Raw genomic sequence first — 18,873 nt, 5'->3', positions numbered from 1 at the left:
TGCCTGTCCAGCTCTCCCTCCCGCCTCCCACCATGTCTCCCCCTTCCCCACGGCGCCTGTCCCGTGTGGGGACAGAAGGAAGTGAGCACACAGCACGCCCGCTGTTGGATTGGTTGCTATTTCTCCCGTCCCACGGGGCCCGACCCGGCCCGGGGTGGGGGTGGGGGGGGCTCTGGGGACAGGACATGCAGGGCAGGGGGCGGGGCAGAATTTTCCTGTGTTTTATCCATTTGCAACTTGGTCACCAATAGAGAGAAATGGGACTCTGAGGGCTAACAGGAGAGGGTGGCCTGGCTCTGGGCCCCCAGCCAGGCCCCAGGAGTCCTGTCCCCTCTGGGGAGGAAAGGGAAAGAGCTCTAGAAACCAACGGAGAAACAGGAGGGGCAAGGGCTCATGTCAGCAAACACGGCTACATCACGTGACACGCCAGCGACACGGAAACACACGCCAACGTACACGGCTGCACAGCGGGAAGGGGGCGGTAGGGGGAAGAAGGGAGCCGGGCGCCACCCATCTTGTCCTCTGCGGGGCAGGCTGGGGGGACAGGGTGAATGCATAGAACACATCATGTACACACGCTCAAGGCGTGGCAAGAGCGTGCATCGACCCACAGGCACATGGGATGGACACGCAGTGTGCTTCATGAGAGGCGGGGCTAGGGAGAAAGGGGACGGGGAAGCAGCGAGCCCTGGCCAGGCCCAGGACCACCCACAGGGCACACATGGGCTTGGAGGTTGTAGGTGCACGGAGGGTGAGCAGCACACTCGTCCAAGAACATGCAAAAGCCACCAGCCCCCAGACAACATTCCAGGACACGTACAGACACGGCAGCCAACAAGCAAACACATCATATGACCTGTGGGACTTGCAGAAGGTGGGGCACAGCAGACCCTCGGGGATCCTCTGGTCCAATGGAGACCCAGGAATGGACAGCTATGGGCCTAATACCACTCAAGGAGGCAACAGCATCATTCCAGCCGTGGCTCCACCCTTGTTCTTGTGGCCCCAAGGCTGTAGGAATTCCGGAAACACAGGGGCCACAAGGGTGTCCTGGCTAGGCAGCAGGAAGCAAAAAGGGTGGGGATGCTGGGGCCTGCTCTGATGTCCCCAAAGAAGCCTGAGATGGGAGCAGGAGGGCTGTAATCAGACACTGGGGCAAACTGCCTGTCCTGAAGAAGGACATTCTTGGAAGGGACGGACAGGCTCCCCTCCTCAACAGAGCCCACCTTGGGGGTTACATATATTGGCGTCACACAGGCAGGGCTCACACAGCTCAAGTAGGGTCAAGCTACTTGAGCTGGGTGAGGGTGGGAGGGGTATTGTGTTCCAGAAGGTCACATCCGCATTGTCTCCCTGTGTCTTTGTCTTCCTGTCTCTCTCTCTCTCTCTCTCTCTCACACACACACACACATACACACCACTTCACATGAAGAGGGACCCCGGGAGACAATCTGCACACACACACCCAACCCTGGGGCAGGGCGTACTTCTTGTGTGTTCAATCCTGTATATGTGGGTCTTTTGCTCATGCATCTCCTGCAGCCCCGCCACCAACCTTACCCCCCAACCCTCCATGCATAGTGCATGTGCTGTCTACACAGTGAGGGAGGAGTGGGCCCTTTCTTCACCCTCAGAAGCTCGGGCCTGTGCCCTCACCTTCAATCTCAACCCAGGGGACGGGCGGGCAGGGTGGGGGGACAGCTATTGCCAACATTTCGGCAGGGGATGGGTCCTGGAACTCGGCTCACCCTGAGTGGCTGCTGCCAACCGGCCATTCCAGTATTCCTGAAATAACAGTTCCAGTCCCTGAGGCAGAGTCCAGAGTGTCAGATGTGGTGGTGAGGACAAGCCCTGGCCAGTTCAGAGGTAAATGTGTGGAAGGCAGGAATGCCCTAATTTTCGGTCTGTCTGGGGTGGCCCTTGACATTCACCTCGTCAGTAACATTTCCCACAAATAGCCCTTTTGGGTGGCATCTACATGCAAGTGGGTGCAGCCTGAAAGGGCACCACGCCCGTGGGAGCGTGCATGTTCCTGTGTGTATGTATGTGCTTCAGTGGGCCCCCCGCACGAGGTCCCCTCAGCCTGGGCATGCGTGAGCACAAGGTGCACCCGCTCTCAACAAAGGTCTACCCTCTGGCAGAGACACAGAGAAACACAGGCGTGTGGGCACGTGTGCACAGGGGCTCTGAAACCTGGCAGGGCAGGAAGCTGCAGTTGCACAATGTTGATGGGACGGTGTGTGACCACACCAAATGTTGGTCAGCAGCTCTGGGGAGAGAGGGAGAGGGCAGATACGTCCAGATAAACAAACCTGGACGGGGACGTGTCTTTAAAGACAAACGTGTGTGCATATAACACACAGGCGGGCAGAAACACACCATGTAGAAAGCCTCTAGACACACACATGGGCGCACGCGCACACACTCTCACACAGATGTATTCCACATAGCACAGAAATGTGTATTTTTGGGCCTACCCAAAATGGGTGTCCAGCGCACAATATGGAGAGCTCTGTCCGAGGAGAAGACCCATCAAATTTCAGGCATGTCCTTGAGGCACACGCGCGCACACACACACACACGTGTTCCTCACATTACCTGCTGGGGGAAATGCACACGTATACACAGGCCGAGCTAGCTTATTTACACGCTTCCACTCACCTTGGCTAAACTCCACAGGCTCACAATGCACACACATGCACACACACGCTCCCTGGGACACATGCCAGCCCCTGGGGTGCCTAAGCCAGGAAGGTTTGCTTAACATCACACTGGGGTGTCTGCCATGGCCTATGTGTGTCTGGGCCCACCTGGATCCTCTGGGAATGTGAGTGTGAGCGTCTGTACACTCACGACTGGCCCTACCTATAGCAGACATGGGGGAGGTGGGGATCCGTGGAAGAAGTGCTGTTGTGTTGGATTCAAACACTCAAACACAAAATTCCATGTACGCGAATTGTGTGTCTGTGGATCTGTGGCCACACACACACACACACACACATCTATTCACAGAAGACAGAGCGGGGCTTGGTGGGCTGCTGTGTTATACCCGGCCACAGTCTACACACAACAACCCAAGTGAAAGGGGGAAGCTCAGAAGACACACAGACCTGAGGCGGCGGGGGGGGGGGGGTGCAGAAGGGTGATTTGGTGCTTCTACACACATCTACACACGTACACACACACGCTGGGGTGTCCACACGTCTCGAGCATGTGCTGGCGGCATGCATGTTGGTGTGCATGTGTAATCACGCCTGCTGCTATCTACGTGCGGGGGCAGGGGTGGTCCATGGCAGGGTGAGGTCCAGGGACTCCAGGGTCTGACGGGGGGGGTGGGAAGGGGGGGCTGCCTGGGTCTGTCTTGGGGGTGAGCCTGGAGCAGGGGATGGAAGGGGATGGTGGGGGTATTGCTCCCAATGTGGTGGGGGAAGGGTCTGGGAGAGATGGGGGGGTCTACAAGCCCAGCGTCCCCCCAATGGATGACGCCAAGACCACCCCCAGCACCACACAGCAAATGATGATCATGATTTTCTTCTGCAGGCAGAAAGGGTGACAGGGAAGAAGGAGGAGAGAGACAGACAGATAAAGGGAGACAGATGCAGGGAAAGATGGGGAAGCAGGTGTAAGGAAAAAGAGGAGGGGAGAGAAAACAGAAAAAGGAAGAGGTCAGAGCCAGAGATAAGGCCTCCCTCTGGATTTCATCACTCACCTCAGCCCTGGCCTGAGCCCTGCCCCGACCGCTCAGCCCAGCCCACCTGTCCCACAGGCCCACCCGCCCCAGCTCACCCTCCGGGCCTTGCTCTGATATTTCACAGCTTTCTTGGTGTCAGACACAGCTCGCTCCACATAGTCCACGGAATGTTCCACGTTGTACTCAATGCGGTCAATCATCTCACCCTGCAGAGGAGATGTGCACAGGACAGGGTAGGGGTTGGGCTAAAGGAAAGAACCCCAGGGACGTAGGGCAGACTCCTAGAATGTGCGGGAAAGGCAGTACCTGGCTTTCCACGAGCATGGCCATGTCCACAAACATGTCATGCAGCTCTCGGATGCTGGTTTCCAGTTTGATGATCTCGTTGTGCCTCGTCTCGATCTCATTCAGTGCCTGCTTTGTCATCTGCGAGTCCATTTTGATCTAGGGCAATGGGGGTGGGGGACAGGGGGGAGGAGCTGCAGACCACCCTTCACTCCCATGAGTTTGGATTCTGCAGCCAGAGCATCTGGGTTCAAATCCAACTGTCATTTACCAGCTCTAACTGTGGGCAAACCGTTTAACGTTTCTAGGCCTCGGTTTCCACACCTAGAAAAGGTGGATAATAGCAGTGCCCACCTCCCACAGTTGTTGTGCACATTAAGTGAGTTAATATGCATACGCTGATTACAACAGTCCCTGGCACACAGTAAGGCACTAAAAGAGGCCTGTTAAGATACAAGAAATAAAAACCAACCTGAGCCCACCACCTCACCCAGGGCTTCCTCTAACACCCACACACACCTGGGAAGCCCAGGGAGGAGAGAGATAGGGGTGCAGAGCCACCACTAGCATCGGGGGCGCCCGTCTGGTCAAAGGCAGACAGGGTAAAGAAAGAGGACACAACAGAGAAAGCAAGTAGGAGAAGAGGACCAGAGGAGAAGGCAGAGTGCCCACTCTGGAGCCCCTGTGACATTAGATGGGGGAGAACTAATAAAGAAATGCACTGGAGCACCTGGGTGGCTCAGTCGGTTGAGCGTCCGACTTTGGCTCAGGTCATGATCTCGTGGTCCATGAGTTCGAGCCCCGCATCAGGCTCTGTGCTGACAGCCCAGGGCTTAGAGCCTGGAGCCTGCTTCGGATTCTGGGTCTCCCTCTCTGTCTGCCCCTCTCCTGCTCATTCTCTCTCTCTCTCTCTCTCTCTCTCAAGAATAAATAAACATTAAAAAAGAAAAAAAGAAATGCACTGTAGCCCTCAAGAGTCAGGGGGAGAGAGAGATTCCAACCCACAATCAGATATACCTCCTCCCCGCAGACAACCTGGCCTGAGCCAGGCCACTCTCTTCCCAAACTCCTCACTGTTCAGGCTCCATGAGGAGCCACTCCTCTGCTCTAAAACCCTCCAGGGCTCTCCTCTATTCCTCCCCACTCCCCACCACCACAGGTTACACACCTTTACTCTAGCCAGGGTTCAGTCTCCCTTTCTGCCCTCATCTCCTACATATCCTCTATGAGCCCAAATCATTCAATGGCTGTTTGGCAAGTGGTTCCCTCTCCCTGTCTTTGTTCAGTCTGTGCCCTTTGTCTAGTGGGCCCTTTGCCCATCTCACCATGTCCAAATGTTCCTTGTTTCTTAAAGCACAGCTCAATGCTACTCCCCCCAGGAATCTTTCCCTGACTCCAATAGTTAACCACTACCTTAGGACCTGTCTGCAGGCAGGGCATCCCTCAGGCAAGATCCCAACCACCCTGCATTGTAATGATGCGTTTCCATTGCAGTGATGGTGGCTTTGCTGGCGGGGATCAGTTCTGTCCTCTTGGAACCCACCAAGCTCCTCTCCGTTCTCAGACAGAGAGACTGGGCAGAGCTGTTTGGGAGGGCTCCACGTTAACGGGCCCTAATCAATTGCTCAAAGCTAATTTAACAAAGATCAGTTCTCTAAATAACAATTTACTGAAAACTGCTAGATAGTCACTGAACATACTTGAATTCTGGTCTAGAAATCTAAACCAGAGCCATTCTGCCAGCAGAAGCAGGGAAACAGAACTGGGCAGGCCAAGGCAAAATCTACAAAGAGAAAGAACTACAGTGGGGAAGCCCATCCAGTCACACTGAAGATGACAAGGGCAGGGTGCAAAATGTCAGCAAAAGTAAAACTGGTACTTTAAAAATTTTTTTCAACATGTAGGCAAATTAGTCATTTGGTGAAATGACCCGCTTCAGGAGGGAGTAGTGTATCTTAGCACTGAAGAGCCCCAGCCCTGACAGGAGACCGCAGGTCCGGATCCTGGCTCTGGGGCCTTGGATGAGTTATTTAAACCCCATCGCTGAAATCTGGCTGCCTCGGAGGGTGGTGGTGAGGGCTGAATGAAGTAGCAGGTAACTGTCAATATGTAAAGGCTTTAGAACATTATCTGGTTACTCAAAAGGTTGGCCTTTTTTATGAGGGTGCCTTCCTGCTCTGCTCCCATGGAATTCCCCGGTTCCAGGTCCTGGCTTCCCACTCTTTGTTATTCCACGATGGACTTAAGACCTTAGCTCGGCCTCGGCTTGGGGAGGGAAGAGAGTAAATGGTTTCCAAAACCAGACCCACCCCCACCCGGGGCTCACATCATCGGTGAAGATGGCCAACTTCCCGCTCTCCAGCATGTCTTCCAGTTCTTCGTTCGTCGTGGTCCTTCCAGCTGTGGAGAGAAAGCCCTTCCTGCTCAGGGACTGGGCCAGTCTGGGGGCCTGAAGTAGTGGGATGGGGCAGAGGCCCAGGAGCCCACCCTCCCCCCCACCTGGCCTTAAGGTCTCCAGGGAGAGGAAGGGCCTGGAAGAGGGCTGGGGCAAGCCTGGGGATTTTGAAAGGGGGCACACGCACTGATCTCCAGCTGCCGCTGGATCCGGTCCTTGCAGCGGTCCCGGTACTTGGACTGGGTCGCATTATATTCGGTCATTACTTCCACGAACTTCCGGGAGAGTGTGGAGTGCTAGGGTAGGGGTACAGACACATCAGGAGGGGTCAAGGAGGCAGTGGAGGGGGGAGGAGCCGAGATGGCCTATGGCCCTTCTTTAACTCGCGCTGCGATCCCAACCCTAGACAATTGGTCAGTCCCTGGACGCCCCCGCGCCAGGTCCCCCATTCAACTCGCTAACCGGCGGGGTCCCAACCAGAGCTGGGAGACAGGGCCTAGCCCCGCCCCCCGCCATAACCCCGCCCAGGCTCCTCACTGGCCACGCCCAGCGCTTTGCTCGGCTCTGGCCCGCCCACTATCTTTTCGCCTGGCTCCCGCCAGGAGTCCTCCCCCGTCGGATCCGGCTCCCCCCCAACCCCGCCAGGCTGCCACCTCCTACCTGGGTCTTGCGGATACGCAGGTCCGCGGAGGAACGGTTCAGCCCCTCCTCTTGTTCAATGCTTTGCTCGATCGCTACGGGAGAGAGGGTGCAGTGACCGGCGGGAGACCCGGGGCATGTGGGGCAGGGGTCCGGGACGTAGGAAAGGTCGACACCCCGAGGCAGGCCCCAGGCCTGTGAAGAGATGTCACACCCATGGCGAGGGCAGACAGTAGAGGATCCAAGGGGCAGGGGCAGGAGGCGGGTGAATAGAGGGACAGACGTTTCAGGGCGTCTGGAAGGCAGGTAGGAGGGGAGGTTGAGGGTTCGCGGGTCACCAGACAGAAAGGGGCTACTTGTTCAGGAGGAAGTGCTGGGTCTTGGAAAGTCCCACAGCTGTAACTCGTGCTTAACCCCACTGAGGGGGGTGTGGGCCCAGTCCACTGGAGGGTCTCCACTATGTGGAGAACTCTCCATTTCCTAAGGCCTCTGGAAAGAGGGCAGGAACCCATCCTGAGGTTTTTCTGGCAGAAGGCAGGCACTTCCAGGTGGGTCAGGTTCTAGTGGCCGCCCTTTTCTTCCAAAATCCTAGGGTGAGGGAGGGATGTTCCAATAGAAAATAGCTCTCCCCCAGCCCTGCAAGGTGACCCCTAATTTGGGAATTCCCACTTCTACAAGATGTTCTGGAAAAGCTGCACAGATGAACTGGGATTCCTGCTTCTGGATCATGCACTCCTAACATCTATCATTCAGATTTTCTAAAAAAGAGCTTGTGTGTGATAAGATCTACAGTGCTCTGAAAATGCAGCAGGGATGAATCAACCAGGCCCTCCAGACCTGGAAGGGCCTCCAGGCCATTCTTGAGAACATCACTTCTCTGTTCTGCAGGCAGCAGGGGAGATATGGGGCTGAATAGCACCCCCGATGCTCCCCTACCTGCAATGGTGGGCACAGTAACTGAGTGACACCTCTGGCCCACCTGCTGCTGGAAAAGCACAGGAACACACACCCAGGGAAGTCAGAGCCTCCGGCCCATACTGGGACCCTATTGTCAGGCTTGGGACTGGAGCCAAGCCATGGAGTGAGGGGGACTTTACATGACCTCACTGACTTCTTACAACAATCCTAGGAATTCAGTCCATGTTTTACACTAGAAGCTGAGGTTCAAATGGGTAAAACAACTGACCCAAGGTCACACACAAAGCCCAAGCTCATGCCACCAAAATAGCTGGAGAAAGATGGAGAAGAAGAAAATTTCCTCTCTTTTTCTGGAGGCCTGGAAGGTCAGCTTCTCTACATCACTCCTACTTTCTCTGGGTTCTTTCTTGGTCTGTTCCTGGACTCCTGATCCATGGAGCCACCTCTTGGTCTTATAGAGAGTGTTAAGGTCAGAGCTCAATGGGCCCAGAGAAATCTTTGAGCCCAGGAATTTTTAAATGGTGTTCCATGGAACCCTGCTTCTGAGAAAGAACTTCAAGGACTGTTGCCAGGAGTAAAGGGGAGGCGAGGCGGGTAGGGCCCTGGGTCTCCCAACCCCAGTACAGCCAGAATAGCATGACTTTTACGTGTTGTATATACTGGAGTTCTCTGTAAGATTTCATTTAGAGTAAAAAAAAAAAAAATGCTACAAAAAAAACCACACACACAAAACTAAAAACCTGCTTTGCAATTGCTTCTGTTTTTCTTACTGTACCAATGAGAAAGTTGAGGTGAGGAATGTGTTGATGATGGAAGCTGTCCAGAACTGAGTTGATGATGGAAGTTGAACTCCGTCTGTCTGGATTTGTACTTAATGCACTCCCAGTTTGGGCCATTTTCCTTTCCAGCACACAAGTGTAAAGGGCTTATTTTTACAGATCAGCACTGGAGGCTCACACATGACCTCCCACTGACTCGGGGAAGGCATGGAGTCCCTGTTCTCCTCTCTCTGGACAAAGGTTAGTATGCTCAAGGCCAGGCATCTGACATGACACCTCTCCCCCAAAGCCCAGCAATGTGCCTCAGACAAAGTAGGTGCCTGGCAAATGTTTTCTGATACTGAATTACCACCTCACGGTAACACTGCTATTCCCCTGGCACCAGCAGACAAGGAGGTTCCCAACCCACAATGCTTTGAGGGAAGGTGGTTATTACCAGCACCCAAGTCCTTAAATTAGAGCAAATACATAAGCATTTGGCAGGTCCCTCCTGAAAGCTTGCCAGCTCCTGATGTCAGCCACACAGTCCAATCTGTCCTGAGCCGACGATACCAATTCAGAAGCATTTGCTGAGCCCACCTACTGGGTGCTTAGCGCTAGGCCCGGCACCTGTTCTGGAGAAATAAGGATTTAATGAAACTAAAGCCACTTGGTAAACTGTATTTTCTGGTGGACCTTCATGCTGATGGATCCAGCAGAGTACAGACGCAACTTGGACAACCCCCCCCCCCCCCCTCACTTCCTTGTCGTGTATCTTTCTCCAAAGAATCTGGAGCAAGGAGGGGAATCTGGGGGTTTTGCGCTTTCTCACTGTTTAGAAATCTGGGTCCTGGAAATTTGTAGACGTTCCTTATAGAAAGGCATGTTTGGTCCAACGAGGGCACAGTTGTTTTCCTCCTTAGTCTGGGGATTGCATTCCTCACCTTTCAACTTGGACCGAACCTTGTTGGCAGTCTTCTTGATGTCTGCGGTGAGGTCCTCCAGCTCCTGTTTGGTCTCTGGGGACACAGCCAGAGAGGATGACACGTATGGACTGGAGCCCAGACCCCCTACACCACTCCCCTACTTGTCTAACCCCATCCCCCTTACAGCCACCCAGAAGCAGCACTCACTCTCATCTGGGTTGGGGGCGGCCAGGATGGCACTGTGCTGTTTTTTCACTTGCTCCACATCCTCTGACAGCTTCTCAATGCAGCCCCGGATCTCTTCCACCTGGAGCAGCAAATCAGCTATACCCAGCCAAGTCGCTGAGCCAGGCAAGGGACCCCGGGGGCTCAGTCAGGGTTCAGGTAAATGGGCAAGATCTAAGGGCCAAGGGGGTGTAGAAGTGGAGAGCAGGGGCGGGAACAGGGCAAAGGAAGTTGTTGGCTGGGGGCCAGCTTCTGGGTCTGAGAGCATCGGAAGCTCAGTTACCTGTTCAAAGAACTCATCCATGAAGTGGTCCCGATCCACATGGACCACCTCCTCTTCATCATCACTGTCTTTCGCCTGGGAGGCAAGAGAGGCAGAATCCATGAACAGTCCCTACCCCGAGTCTGATGCTCCCAGCTCTAGGCTCAGAGCAGAGGTCTTGGGAGAGGTCATATGCAGGGGGGGGGGGGGGGGGGAGGTCATATGCAGGTCATACGCAAGGGCACCAAGCAGTCAGAATGAACACTGGCTCTCTTGTGGAACGGGATCCCGGAAGCCAGGTGGCCAACAGCCCAAAGGACAGGGTGGAGGGAATCAGAAAAAGGCACCCTCTCAAGGGTGGAATTGGCCCAGTCACCCTGGAGGTGGGTGACACTCAGGACAGCTGCTGTGAACCGGTATCATATGAACTGGCTAAACGTCAGTCTTGCAACATCTGGGGTCTGGAATGGAGGCCCAGGATCCTGACCCTGTCCACCATCCCTCCCGGCCGCTCCTGCCCAGGCCTTACTTTGCTCCCCTCCAGCTTCCACCCGGCCAGCCACGTCCCCTGTGCAAGGTCACTTCACTGCCAGCTGCGGGCGCCAAGTTGAGCAAGCAGTCAAGTCCAGGGAGGGCTGGAGGAGAGCCACAGGCAGCACCCCCACCTCCCCGGCTCCCTGCGTCTTCCTCCTGCTGCCTGCACTCACCCCCTCAGCTGCTCTGCCCCTCGTATTCACTTCTTTCATCCAGCCTCTCCCAACTTCACACCCACCTACTCTCACTTGCTTGGATTTCCCAGTTGCAACCTGCAGCTGCTCAGCCCTCCACCCCCAGGGCTCAGAGACACAAAGGGATTTACCCACCCACACCACCACCGCCACCGCCACCGTCAGACAGACCAGTGACACGGACAGAAGGGCTGACACACAAGACACACAGAAATAGGCCCACTGACACCCACACGGAGAGACGCTGACATGCTGACGTTCACCCACACACGGCAAAGCTGCCCTCTGACACGTGTGGCAACCCCAGGGACATTCGGGAGGGCCCTCTGTGCCTCTCTGACCCTCAGGTCGGCACACTCATTCAGAGCTGGGGAAGAAGAGAGGGGACAGGGTGGGCTCCCCAGTGCTACACACTCTGGGCTTGAGACTCTTCTCTGCTTGGGACAGAAGTCTGAGGACAAAAGCTGAGCCTGTCAAGCTTAATTACATGAGGAGCTCTAATCGGCCCCAGTAGAAATTGAAACAGAGTTCACCCGGACCTCCAGAAAGAACCTAGCCAAAAGAATCTGACTACCAAAGCCTGAATGAAATCAAGACAGGATCCAAAAGTGTCCACTTGGGGTAGAGCCTGTTGGGATCTAAAGACAAGCACTCACACGGAACCTCAACAGGGTCTGAGCAGATCACAGACAGGATCTGACAGAAACCAGACAGACTTCGACCGAACTAGACTCGGGGCAGACAGATCCCAGACAAGCTCAGATCGAACCTAGACAGAGCCAGATGGGACCTAGATGCAATCTAGGCAGCCAAGTGAACTCGGAATCAGCAGAGCCCCAGCAGCACCGGGAGGAGCCCTCCAGCTGCACACTCTCAATGCCACCCCAGCTTCCTGCCCAAATGGAACTCAAGGGATTCTCCCCACAGACGCTGGGCCCCACCCCATGTCAGAAAATGTGTTCAGCACTTACATTTAATTTCCAGACCATCCCAAACATCCCCTGGGAAAGGGAGGCTCCTCCGTCTGCCCACAGCTGCCCTCAGAAGGAGAGGTAATACCAGGCCGGGCTCGGGGACTCTGATAGGATGTCAGGCTTCTCAAGTCTCCACCAGACCAGGGCTATCCCGATAAACTTTGGCCCGGAGGGGCTCTGGGATGCTCATCTCATCTCTGAGGACCCACTGGCTTCCCCTGATACTGTGTCCTCAAGCCAGCTGCCCCACAAGGTCTCCCTCTCCTACAGCCAAAGCCATTCCTCTGCCACTTCTCTGACTTCAGCCCTCTGCCCAGCTGCCCACCGGTCATGAGGCGTGTCTCTGGCTCAGGTGCCTGGGAACTTTCCTGTTCTGTCCCTTTCCCACACTGACTTTTGATTTTCTAAAGTCTAATTTCCCTCTCTACTGTTGTTCCCAGAGCCAGTTCCCTTAGGTTTTGCCCTGGGACATCCCTGGCTGCCTGTTTACTTGTCCTTGAGAGAGGAAGAAAGGTAGAGGCCCGAGAGCTAATAATCCTCTACAGGGTACAAACACTTTTCCATCTATAATCCCTTTTGATCCTCACCACACAGCCCTGAGAGAGAGGCTGAGCAAATATCCGTGTCCCCATTTCACAGATGAGGGAACAGGAGGTCAGAGGGGGAGAAGGGAAGTGACTTGTCCAAGGGCACCTGGGCTGAATGGGCTGGAAATCATAGGCATCTAAGACAGACCTCCCCCACAGCCCCTTCTAAGGCTTGAGACCAGGCCACCTCCTTCCACCAACTCTGCCACCACATGTTTTCTCGCTCAGGTCAGCTCCTGCTAAGGCCCAATCTGGGTGAGGCTCTGTGCCCCGAAATCCTAGGAAAATATTATTTTATAATAACACCTTCCACATAGGTCTTATATTCTTGTTATCTCATTTAATCTTTATGTAAAGTCTATAAAGATCACTGGCTAGCATAATTATAATTATGGCAAACATTTACAAAGCGTGTTAGAACGAGCTGGGCACCATTCTATGCCCTGTGTGTACATTTGTCCCTTTAATTCTCACAATAGCCTCCTGAGGTAGATATTATTATAGTCCCCTTTTATAGATGGGGAAACTGAGGCACAGAGAGGCTGAAGAACTTGCCCAGGTTAGCAGCTGCAAAGCCACATGATTTCTGCCTTCTGAGCTTCAGCCTCTGCATTCACTGAATGGCGATAACGTCTACTCCAAATGCTGGGCAGGTGGAGGCAATGAAACCAGGCAGGAAAAATGCCTAATGCTGCCAGAGAGAAGCAGTGTTTAGTGAGGGTTGGCTATTACCTGCTGCCCCTCCCATGTTATAGATGAAGAAACAGGCTCAGAGAGGTTGCTTGACCTGCCTAAGGCTTCACAGCAAATAAGGCCAGAGGTGAGACTTGACCTGCCTGGTGCTAATCCCAGGATCTGTCCCTGCAGTCCTGCTCTGCTGTGTCCCCAGTACTGCTGAACTCCTGTGGCCAGGGGAGATAACCAGTAAGGGGCCAGGCTGCAGGAAGAGCCCAGACAGGAAGCCAGGAGTTCTACCTTCCTTTGCCCTATTCTGTGATCCTAGGCAAATCTCAGCCCTTCTCTGAGCCCCAGTTCATTTGCAAAAAGGGCAGCCTGGTGACCAAGGGCCCTCCCTGCTCTGCAGTGTGCATGTTCGCTAATGAGCATGGCCTCCATTTCTGGAAGAAGTTGGCCAGCCTAAAAGAATGCAGGCTATGGGCAGATGAGATTACCCAGAAAAAGACGATTGTATGCGCTCGATCTGCTTTACGGACAACTCAAGCTTCAGTTTCCTCATATGCAAAATGAAGAAGATAAGAAATCTAACACATGTTTACAGATTGCAGTGAGCTGGGCCCTGTCCAAAGTGCCTTGAGTGTCTCTTATAACCACTCCATGAAGTAGATACGATTCTTATACCCATTTGACAGATGAGGAAACTGAGGCACGGAGAGATTAAGTGACTTGCTCAAGATTATCCAGTGGGTGCTGTATGGGGTGCTGACAGGGCGGCACCTGGGTTTAAACTCACAGTCGCTGCTCTTCCTACTCACCAATTCCTCAAGTGCTTGAAAGGATGAAGTGACAGAGTGCAGAGGTCCTGGGCACCTTCTGGAACCGCCTTGGGAATAGGGGGCATCAGATCCAAGTCTCTAGCTTCAGTCTTTCCCCATCAGAGATACAAGGGCCCTCGTGTACGTTGGTGTGGGGAGACCACATAGACAGATGCGTGGATGGAAGGAGGGGGACAGAGTGAGCTAGCAGGTCAGAGATCAGAGATCAGAGACAGATGGTAAGAAGGTGACTAACACAGAGGCAGAAAGAGCCTGGTGTTGGGTGACAGAAAAGTCAGAGTGCGCGTGTGTGTATGTAAACACACGTGTGCCAACACGCACTGCACACACATGCTCACAGGTGCTCCTCAGGGGTGCAAACATCATTTGATCTAGAGGCAGCAGCCTCTCTCCACCGCACCCCCACTCCTGTCCATCTGTCTCCCTGACTGGGCCTCTCTGCCCTCCCAGCACCCAGCATCGCCCTCCCTCCCCCAACCTTGCCACTCTGCCCTCCCTCCTTACCCACCTACTCCCTTCCTCATCCTCCCTGTGCCCCACTGAATCATTCATTCACCTGGCAGCTATGTATGAGCAGAGCCAAGTTCTCTAGCTGCTGCTGAGAACACAGAGGTGGACAAGACAGGAAGAAGGTCCTAGCTCCAAGGAGCTGACGTTCTATTGGAGGCAGACGAAGAATGAACAAGACGATTTCAGACTATGCTAACTGGCAAGGAGGGAGATGAACCCAGTGAGAGGGAGAAACGGCTATCAGGGGTGGCCCAGGATGGTCAGGGAGGGCCTTTCTGGGGGTGGGTGACATTTGATGACACAGAATTCAAGTCAGAGGGAATAGTGGTCCAGGCAGAGGGAAGAGCGTTCAAAACAGGGGGACCAACAGAAGGAACAGCAAGTGCAAAAGCCCTGAGGCAGGGGTGAACTTGCTGTGCTTGCACAGCAGAAATGCGCCCTGTGCAGCTGGGGGGCAGTGGTCTATCACCAGGGTTCTCCTGATCCCTGCCCTCTCACACTGGGCTGCTCTTTCACTATTTCAGGTCTACCACTGCAAGTCCTCCCTGTGCCTATCCCATACCTAAGTACTACATAGATGACTCAGTTCCTGTCCTTAGAGTGTGTGACTTGTCCTTTAACGGCCCCCATTCCCACCCGGCCTCAAATTTGAGCCTCCTTCCCTACAGGACTCATCTTCCCCACCCCCCAGGCCTCCTGCCTTCCCACTCCACAGTCCACCATGCAACCCCACAGGCTTCTCTCCCTCCCCAATCTTCCTCTCCAACTCACTTGCTCCCGTTCTCTCCTCTTGAGCCCTGGCCCTGACCCTGGCCCTGCTCCTTGGACCCTGGGACAACAATCCAGCAGATTAACTCCCCATCATAGCTTCCACTCCAGTCCAGCACCTCCCAACTCATGCCCAAAGGTGCTTGGTGAACTGGAAAACAGAAAACCCTGGTTCAACACTAGCTCTGCCATTAACAGCTGTTTGACCTTGGTCCGGTTGCCTCTCTGGCCCTCAATCTACTCCAAAATAAATTAGGGGTCACATCCTGCCCATCCCAGGGGGCTGATATGAGGTTCAAGGGAAACAAGCAAGTCAAATGTGGAATAATAAACACTCACAGGGCCCTGCTGTGCCCAGGCCCCTTCTTGGTACTTTTTGATATTACCTAATTTCAATCCTTGGGACAATCCTGCAAACGGGTACTATTATTACTCCCAATTCAAACATGAAGAAACTGAGGACCAGAGAGGTTAAGAAACTTAACCCAAGGTGACACAGGAAGTAGCAAAGCTAGGATTTGAACCCAGACAGTCTGACTCCCAAATCTGTGCCCTCACAGGGTATTTGATAAACAGATCTGAGTTCCCAGGGGAACTCGAAAGTATTGTTGGGAAGATGATCAGGTCCCCTGAGCTGACATCCCCTCCCACTACTGCCCCCCACTACTCTCAGCATCTCAGAGACCTCTTAACCAGGCCTCCAACACCCTGCCCGGTCTCTCCTGCTTCCCAGTCTCCTCGCTCTCAACTCTGATGGGGAGACCCTTGCACTCCTTACATCTGGCAGCTTCTCCCCACCCCACCCACCCCCTCCCAAATCTCTAGTCTCTCTGAGCTGTGACTAACACCAGAGCCACCAGCACTTACCCAACTCCTTTTACCCCTTCATGCCACCCCCCCCAACACTGCCTACCCCCTGAAGCCCCAGCAGACAGGCCTCCTTGCCTCCCTCACCTATGTGGAAGAGGACTCCATGCCCTGCCTCCCCTTCCATCCTTGTCTTGGAGCTTCCCCCCCGCCCCCAACTATACCATGATTTCACCACTACCTCACCTCAACTGCTTTCCATTTCTCTGGGTTTTAGAGTGATAGAATTGTCCTGGCAGCAGGGGATCTGGGTTCAAATTCACATTCCTCACTTGATGGCTGTGTGACCTTGGGCAAGTTATTTACCCACTCTGGGCATCAGTTTCCTCAGCTTTAAAATGAGGTAGTCTCTTAGTCCACATACCTTACCAGGAGGTCAGTGAGGGTCCAATGAGATTACAAACAGCAACCTGCTTTGAAAAGTGCATGGCGAGAGAAAGGGAGTTTAGAGCACCAGTGATGGAGCCAGCTGCTTGCCTGCCTTTTACTAGCTATGTGACTCTGATCCAGAACGCTGATCCCTGATACTTAATGTCTCTGGGCTTCAATTTCCTTATCTGTAAAATGGAATCAGACTAGTACCAGGGTTGAGGTGAGGATCAAAATGAGTAAATATGAATAAAACACTCAAAACAATATCTGGCACTAGGGGGTTAGTTGTTTTTATTATTGCCATTTTCTAGATGCCTGACCCTTACATTCAGTGGAAGTTTAATAAAGAAAACTTCAAAATTCCCTATTCAACCACCAGTTTCTTCTTCCTTCTCATTTGCCAACCCGTCTTTCCCCAGAGATGACAGTCACTTATCTTCAAGCCCCTTCCTCTTGTTTTCTGTAATCTGGTTTCCCACCCCCATATCCAGGGGCTCTCCAAAGACAGAGCTTTTTACCCCCAGTGTTCAGACTTCTGTTTCAAAGACCAAAAAAGCAGAGGCACATGTCAACTTGCCAGACTGGAAACCCAGATTCCAGTCTGATCCTCCCACCCACTTGCTTGGTGACCTTGGACAAGTTCCTGCTACCTCCAAACCTCAGTCTCCTCATCTGTCAAATGGGGTAACAACCCTGGGAGCAGGGAACCACCAACAGGCTCCTCCTGAGAAAGACCCAGTGCATCAGGATACATCATGGCGGGGGCTAGTACTTTAGTAACATCACACCACAGGCCTGGAGCACAGAGCAAGCTGTCAGCTTTGCCTTCTGGGCCCCCAGGTCATTTCTACAAATCTCCCAGCATTCTCCCTACCCTAGAAACCATTCTCATCAAGCCCCCACTCCCCAGCCCCTCCAAATAGCAGCCTTCACTGCGGACATCAGTGCCGCCCTCCTCCCCCTGTCACCCAAACACATACTGCCTGGCCAGACTCCTGGAGCTAGGCCTCTTCAGGCCTGCAGACCAGGGGTCCACATCAACCTGCCCCTGACTGTTCAGAATGCCCCAATTCCCCCAGCAAAGCAGTCCATGTCACAAAACCCAGTTCCGTGGCCCTGTGCATGGAACCTCCTCCCCCTCTCCTCTGCAGCCCCAACTCCCACCTCTGGGGTCACCCAATCTCAGGCCTTGGCCCTCTGGCTGTCTCCTGAGGCCACCACTTCCCTCCCTGCCTCTGAGAGGTGCCCCCTCCCCACAGGGAGCAACATACGCGTGCACACACAAACATCCACTTCATTCACTGCCAGGTGTTGGCATCTCTGGCCCAACCTGTGTCCTTCCCCAGAGCACCCCCCAAATCTGGGTCCCGCTAGACTCAGCCTGGCCCAGTAACCGCCCCCATCTTTCTCATTCTGCAAATCTGCCCAGGGGATGACAGACAGTACCCTCCAATTCTCTCCTGATGTTCACTCTCTCCCATCCCCAGATTTGACCCCAGGGCTCTCCTGGGAATGTGGGTATCCAAGGCCCCTGAAATCTCTCCTGCCCCCTTGAGTCTTAATGGCCTCCAACCTCTTCCAGCCGCTGTCCCCAAAATGCAGGTTCATTGGAGACATCAGGTGCCTCCAGATACTGGGGTGTCCCTACTACCAACCTCCAGTCCCATCATTTGCCCCCATGTCCCAGCACCTCCCCACTCCACCCCCACGCGCTCCCCCAATATTGGGGTCCCGCCCCCCCATTTCCCCACCCCCAAGCTCACACTCCGCAGCTCCTGAGTCCGATCCTTCATCCTGCGACGGCTCCTCCTCCTCCTCCTCCTCGTCCTCCTGCCTCTGCTGCTGCTCCCTGCCTCCTGCCTCGGTGCTGGAGGCCGGAGTCTGGGGGCGCCGGGGGGCACCGGAGCCGCTGTGGGGGGGCCCGCGGACGGGGGCGGGGCCGGGGGTGGCGAGCCGAGGGCCGGGCAGGGGCAGGGGCCTGGGCCGGGCTCGGCTCTGCCTGGGCTGCGGTGGCGATGCGGCTGCGGCACAGGCTCGGATGGAGGGATGCGGGAGCCGAAGCGCGGGGGAGGGGGGCGGAGGGAGGTAAGGAGGAAGGGAGGGAGGGGGGAACCGGGAGGGGGCGGGGAGCAGGGGGCATGCGCAGCGCCCGGGGCTGGGGGCGCCTGGGGTTGTAGTCCGGGGGAGGGGGACCCAGGGAGAGGGGGAGTGGAAAGGCCTAGAGGGGGGTGGGGAAGGGCAGAACCAGAGAAGCAGGGAGAGATTCGGAGAGAGGCAGAGGAGATGCGGCGGGAGGCAGCGAGCTGCTGGGTTGGGGGGGGGGGGGGGGGGCGGTGGTGATGGCAGAAAGGGGTAAAGGAATGAATTAAGGGAATAACCCAGGGAAGGGTTGCTGTGCATCCCTTTACACCAGGAGATATAGATAGATTTTATGTTTGGTATCTGTGAGTATCT

At 54.7% G+C, this 18,873-nt stretch overlaps 1 protein-coding gene across 1 annotated transcript; it reads right to left on the bottom strand.

Annotated features, from left to right (window-relative positions):
- Nucleotides 1-97: 97 nt before the first annotated feature.
- Nucleotides 98-18,479, bottom strand: STX1B (syntaxin 1B). The gene is made up of 10 exons (XM_043560011.1): nucleotides 18,183-18,479; nucleotides 10,121-10,195; nucleotides 9,820-9,919; nucleotides 9,631-9,705; nucleotides 7,032-7,105; nucleotides 6,559-6,667; nucleotides 6,303-6,376; nucleotides 3,998-4,135; nucleotides 3,787-3,897; nucleotides 98-3,534 (listed from the first exon to the last, which is right to left on the bottom strand). Exons 1-10 carry the CDS (start codon nucleotides 18,210-18,212, stop codon nucleotides 3,454-3,456), a joined length of 867 nt encoding a protein of 288 aa, XP_043415946.1. The 5' UTR covers nucleotides 18,213-18,479; the 3' UTR covers nucleotides 98-3,453.
- Between the last annotated feature and the right edge of the window lie 394 nt (nucleotides 18,480-18,873).

The sequence above is a fragment of the Prionailurus bengalensis genome, chromosome E3 (genome assembly GCF_016509475.1).
Source record: "Prionailurus bengalensis isolate Pbe53 chromosome E3, Fcat_Pben_1.1_paternal_pri, whole genome shotgun sequence".
Lineage (NCBI taxonomy): Eukaryota > Metazoa > Chordata > Mammalia > Carnivora > Felidae > Prionailurus > Prionailurus bengalensis.
This window is presented reverse-complemented; position numbering and strand designations above follow the sequence as displayed.

Excerpts from the sequence above, each read along its gene's own strand:
- STX1B (XM_043560011.1), bottom strand. The coding sequence starts at position 18,212 with ATGAAGGATCGGACTCAGGAGCTGCGGAGT. Across the intron at positions 9,920-10,120 it reads TGGATGAGTTCTTTGAACAG|GTGGAAGAGATCCGGGGCTG; the intron begins GTAACTGAGCTT and ends TTGCTGCTCCAG. Across the intron at positions 3,898-3,997 it reads CCATGCTCGTGGAAAGCCAG|GGTGAGATGATTGACCGCAT; the intron begins GTACTGCCTTTC and ends TCTCCTCTGCAG.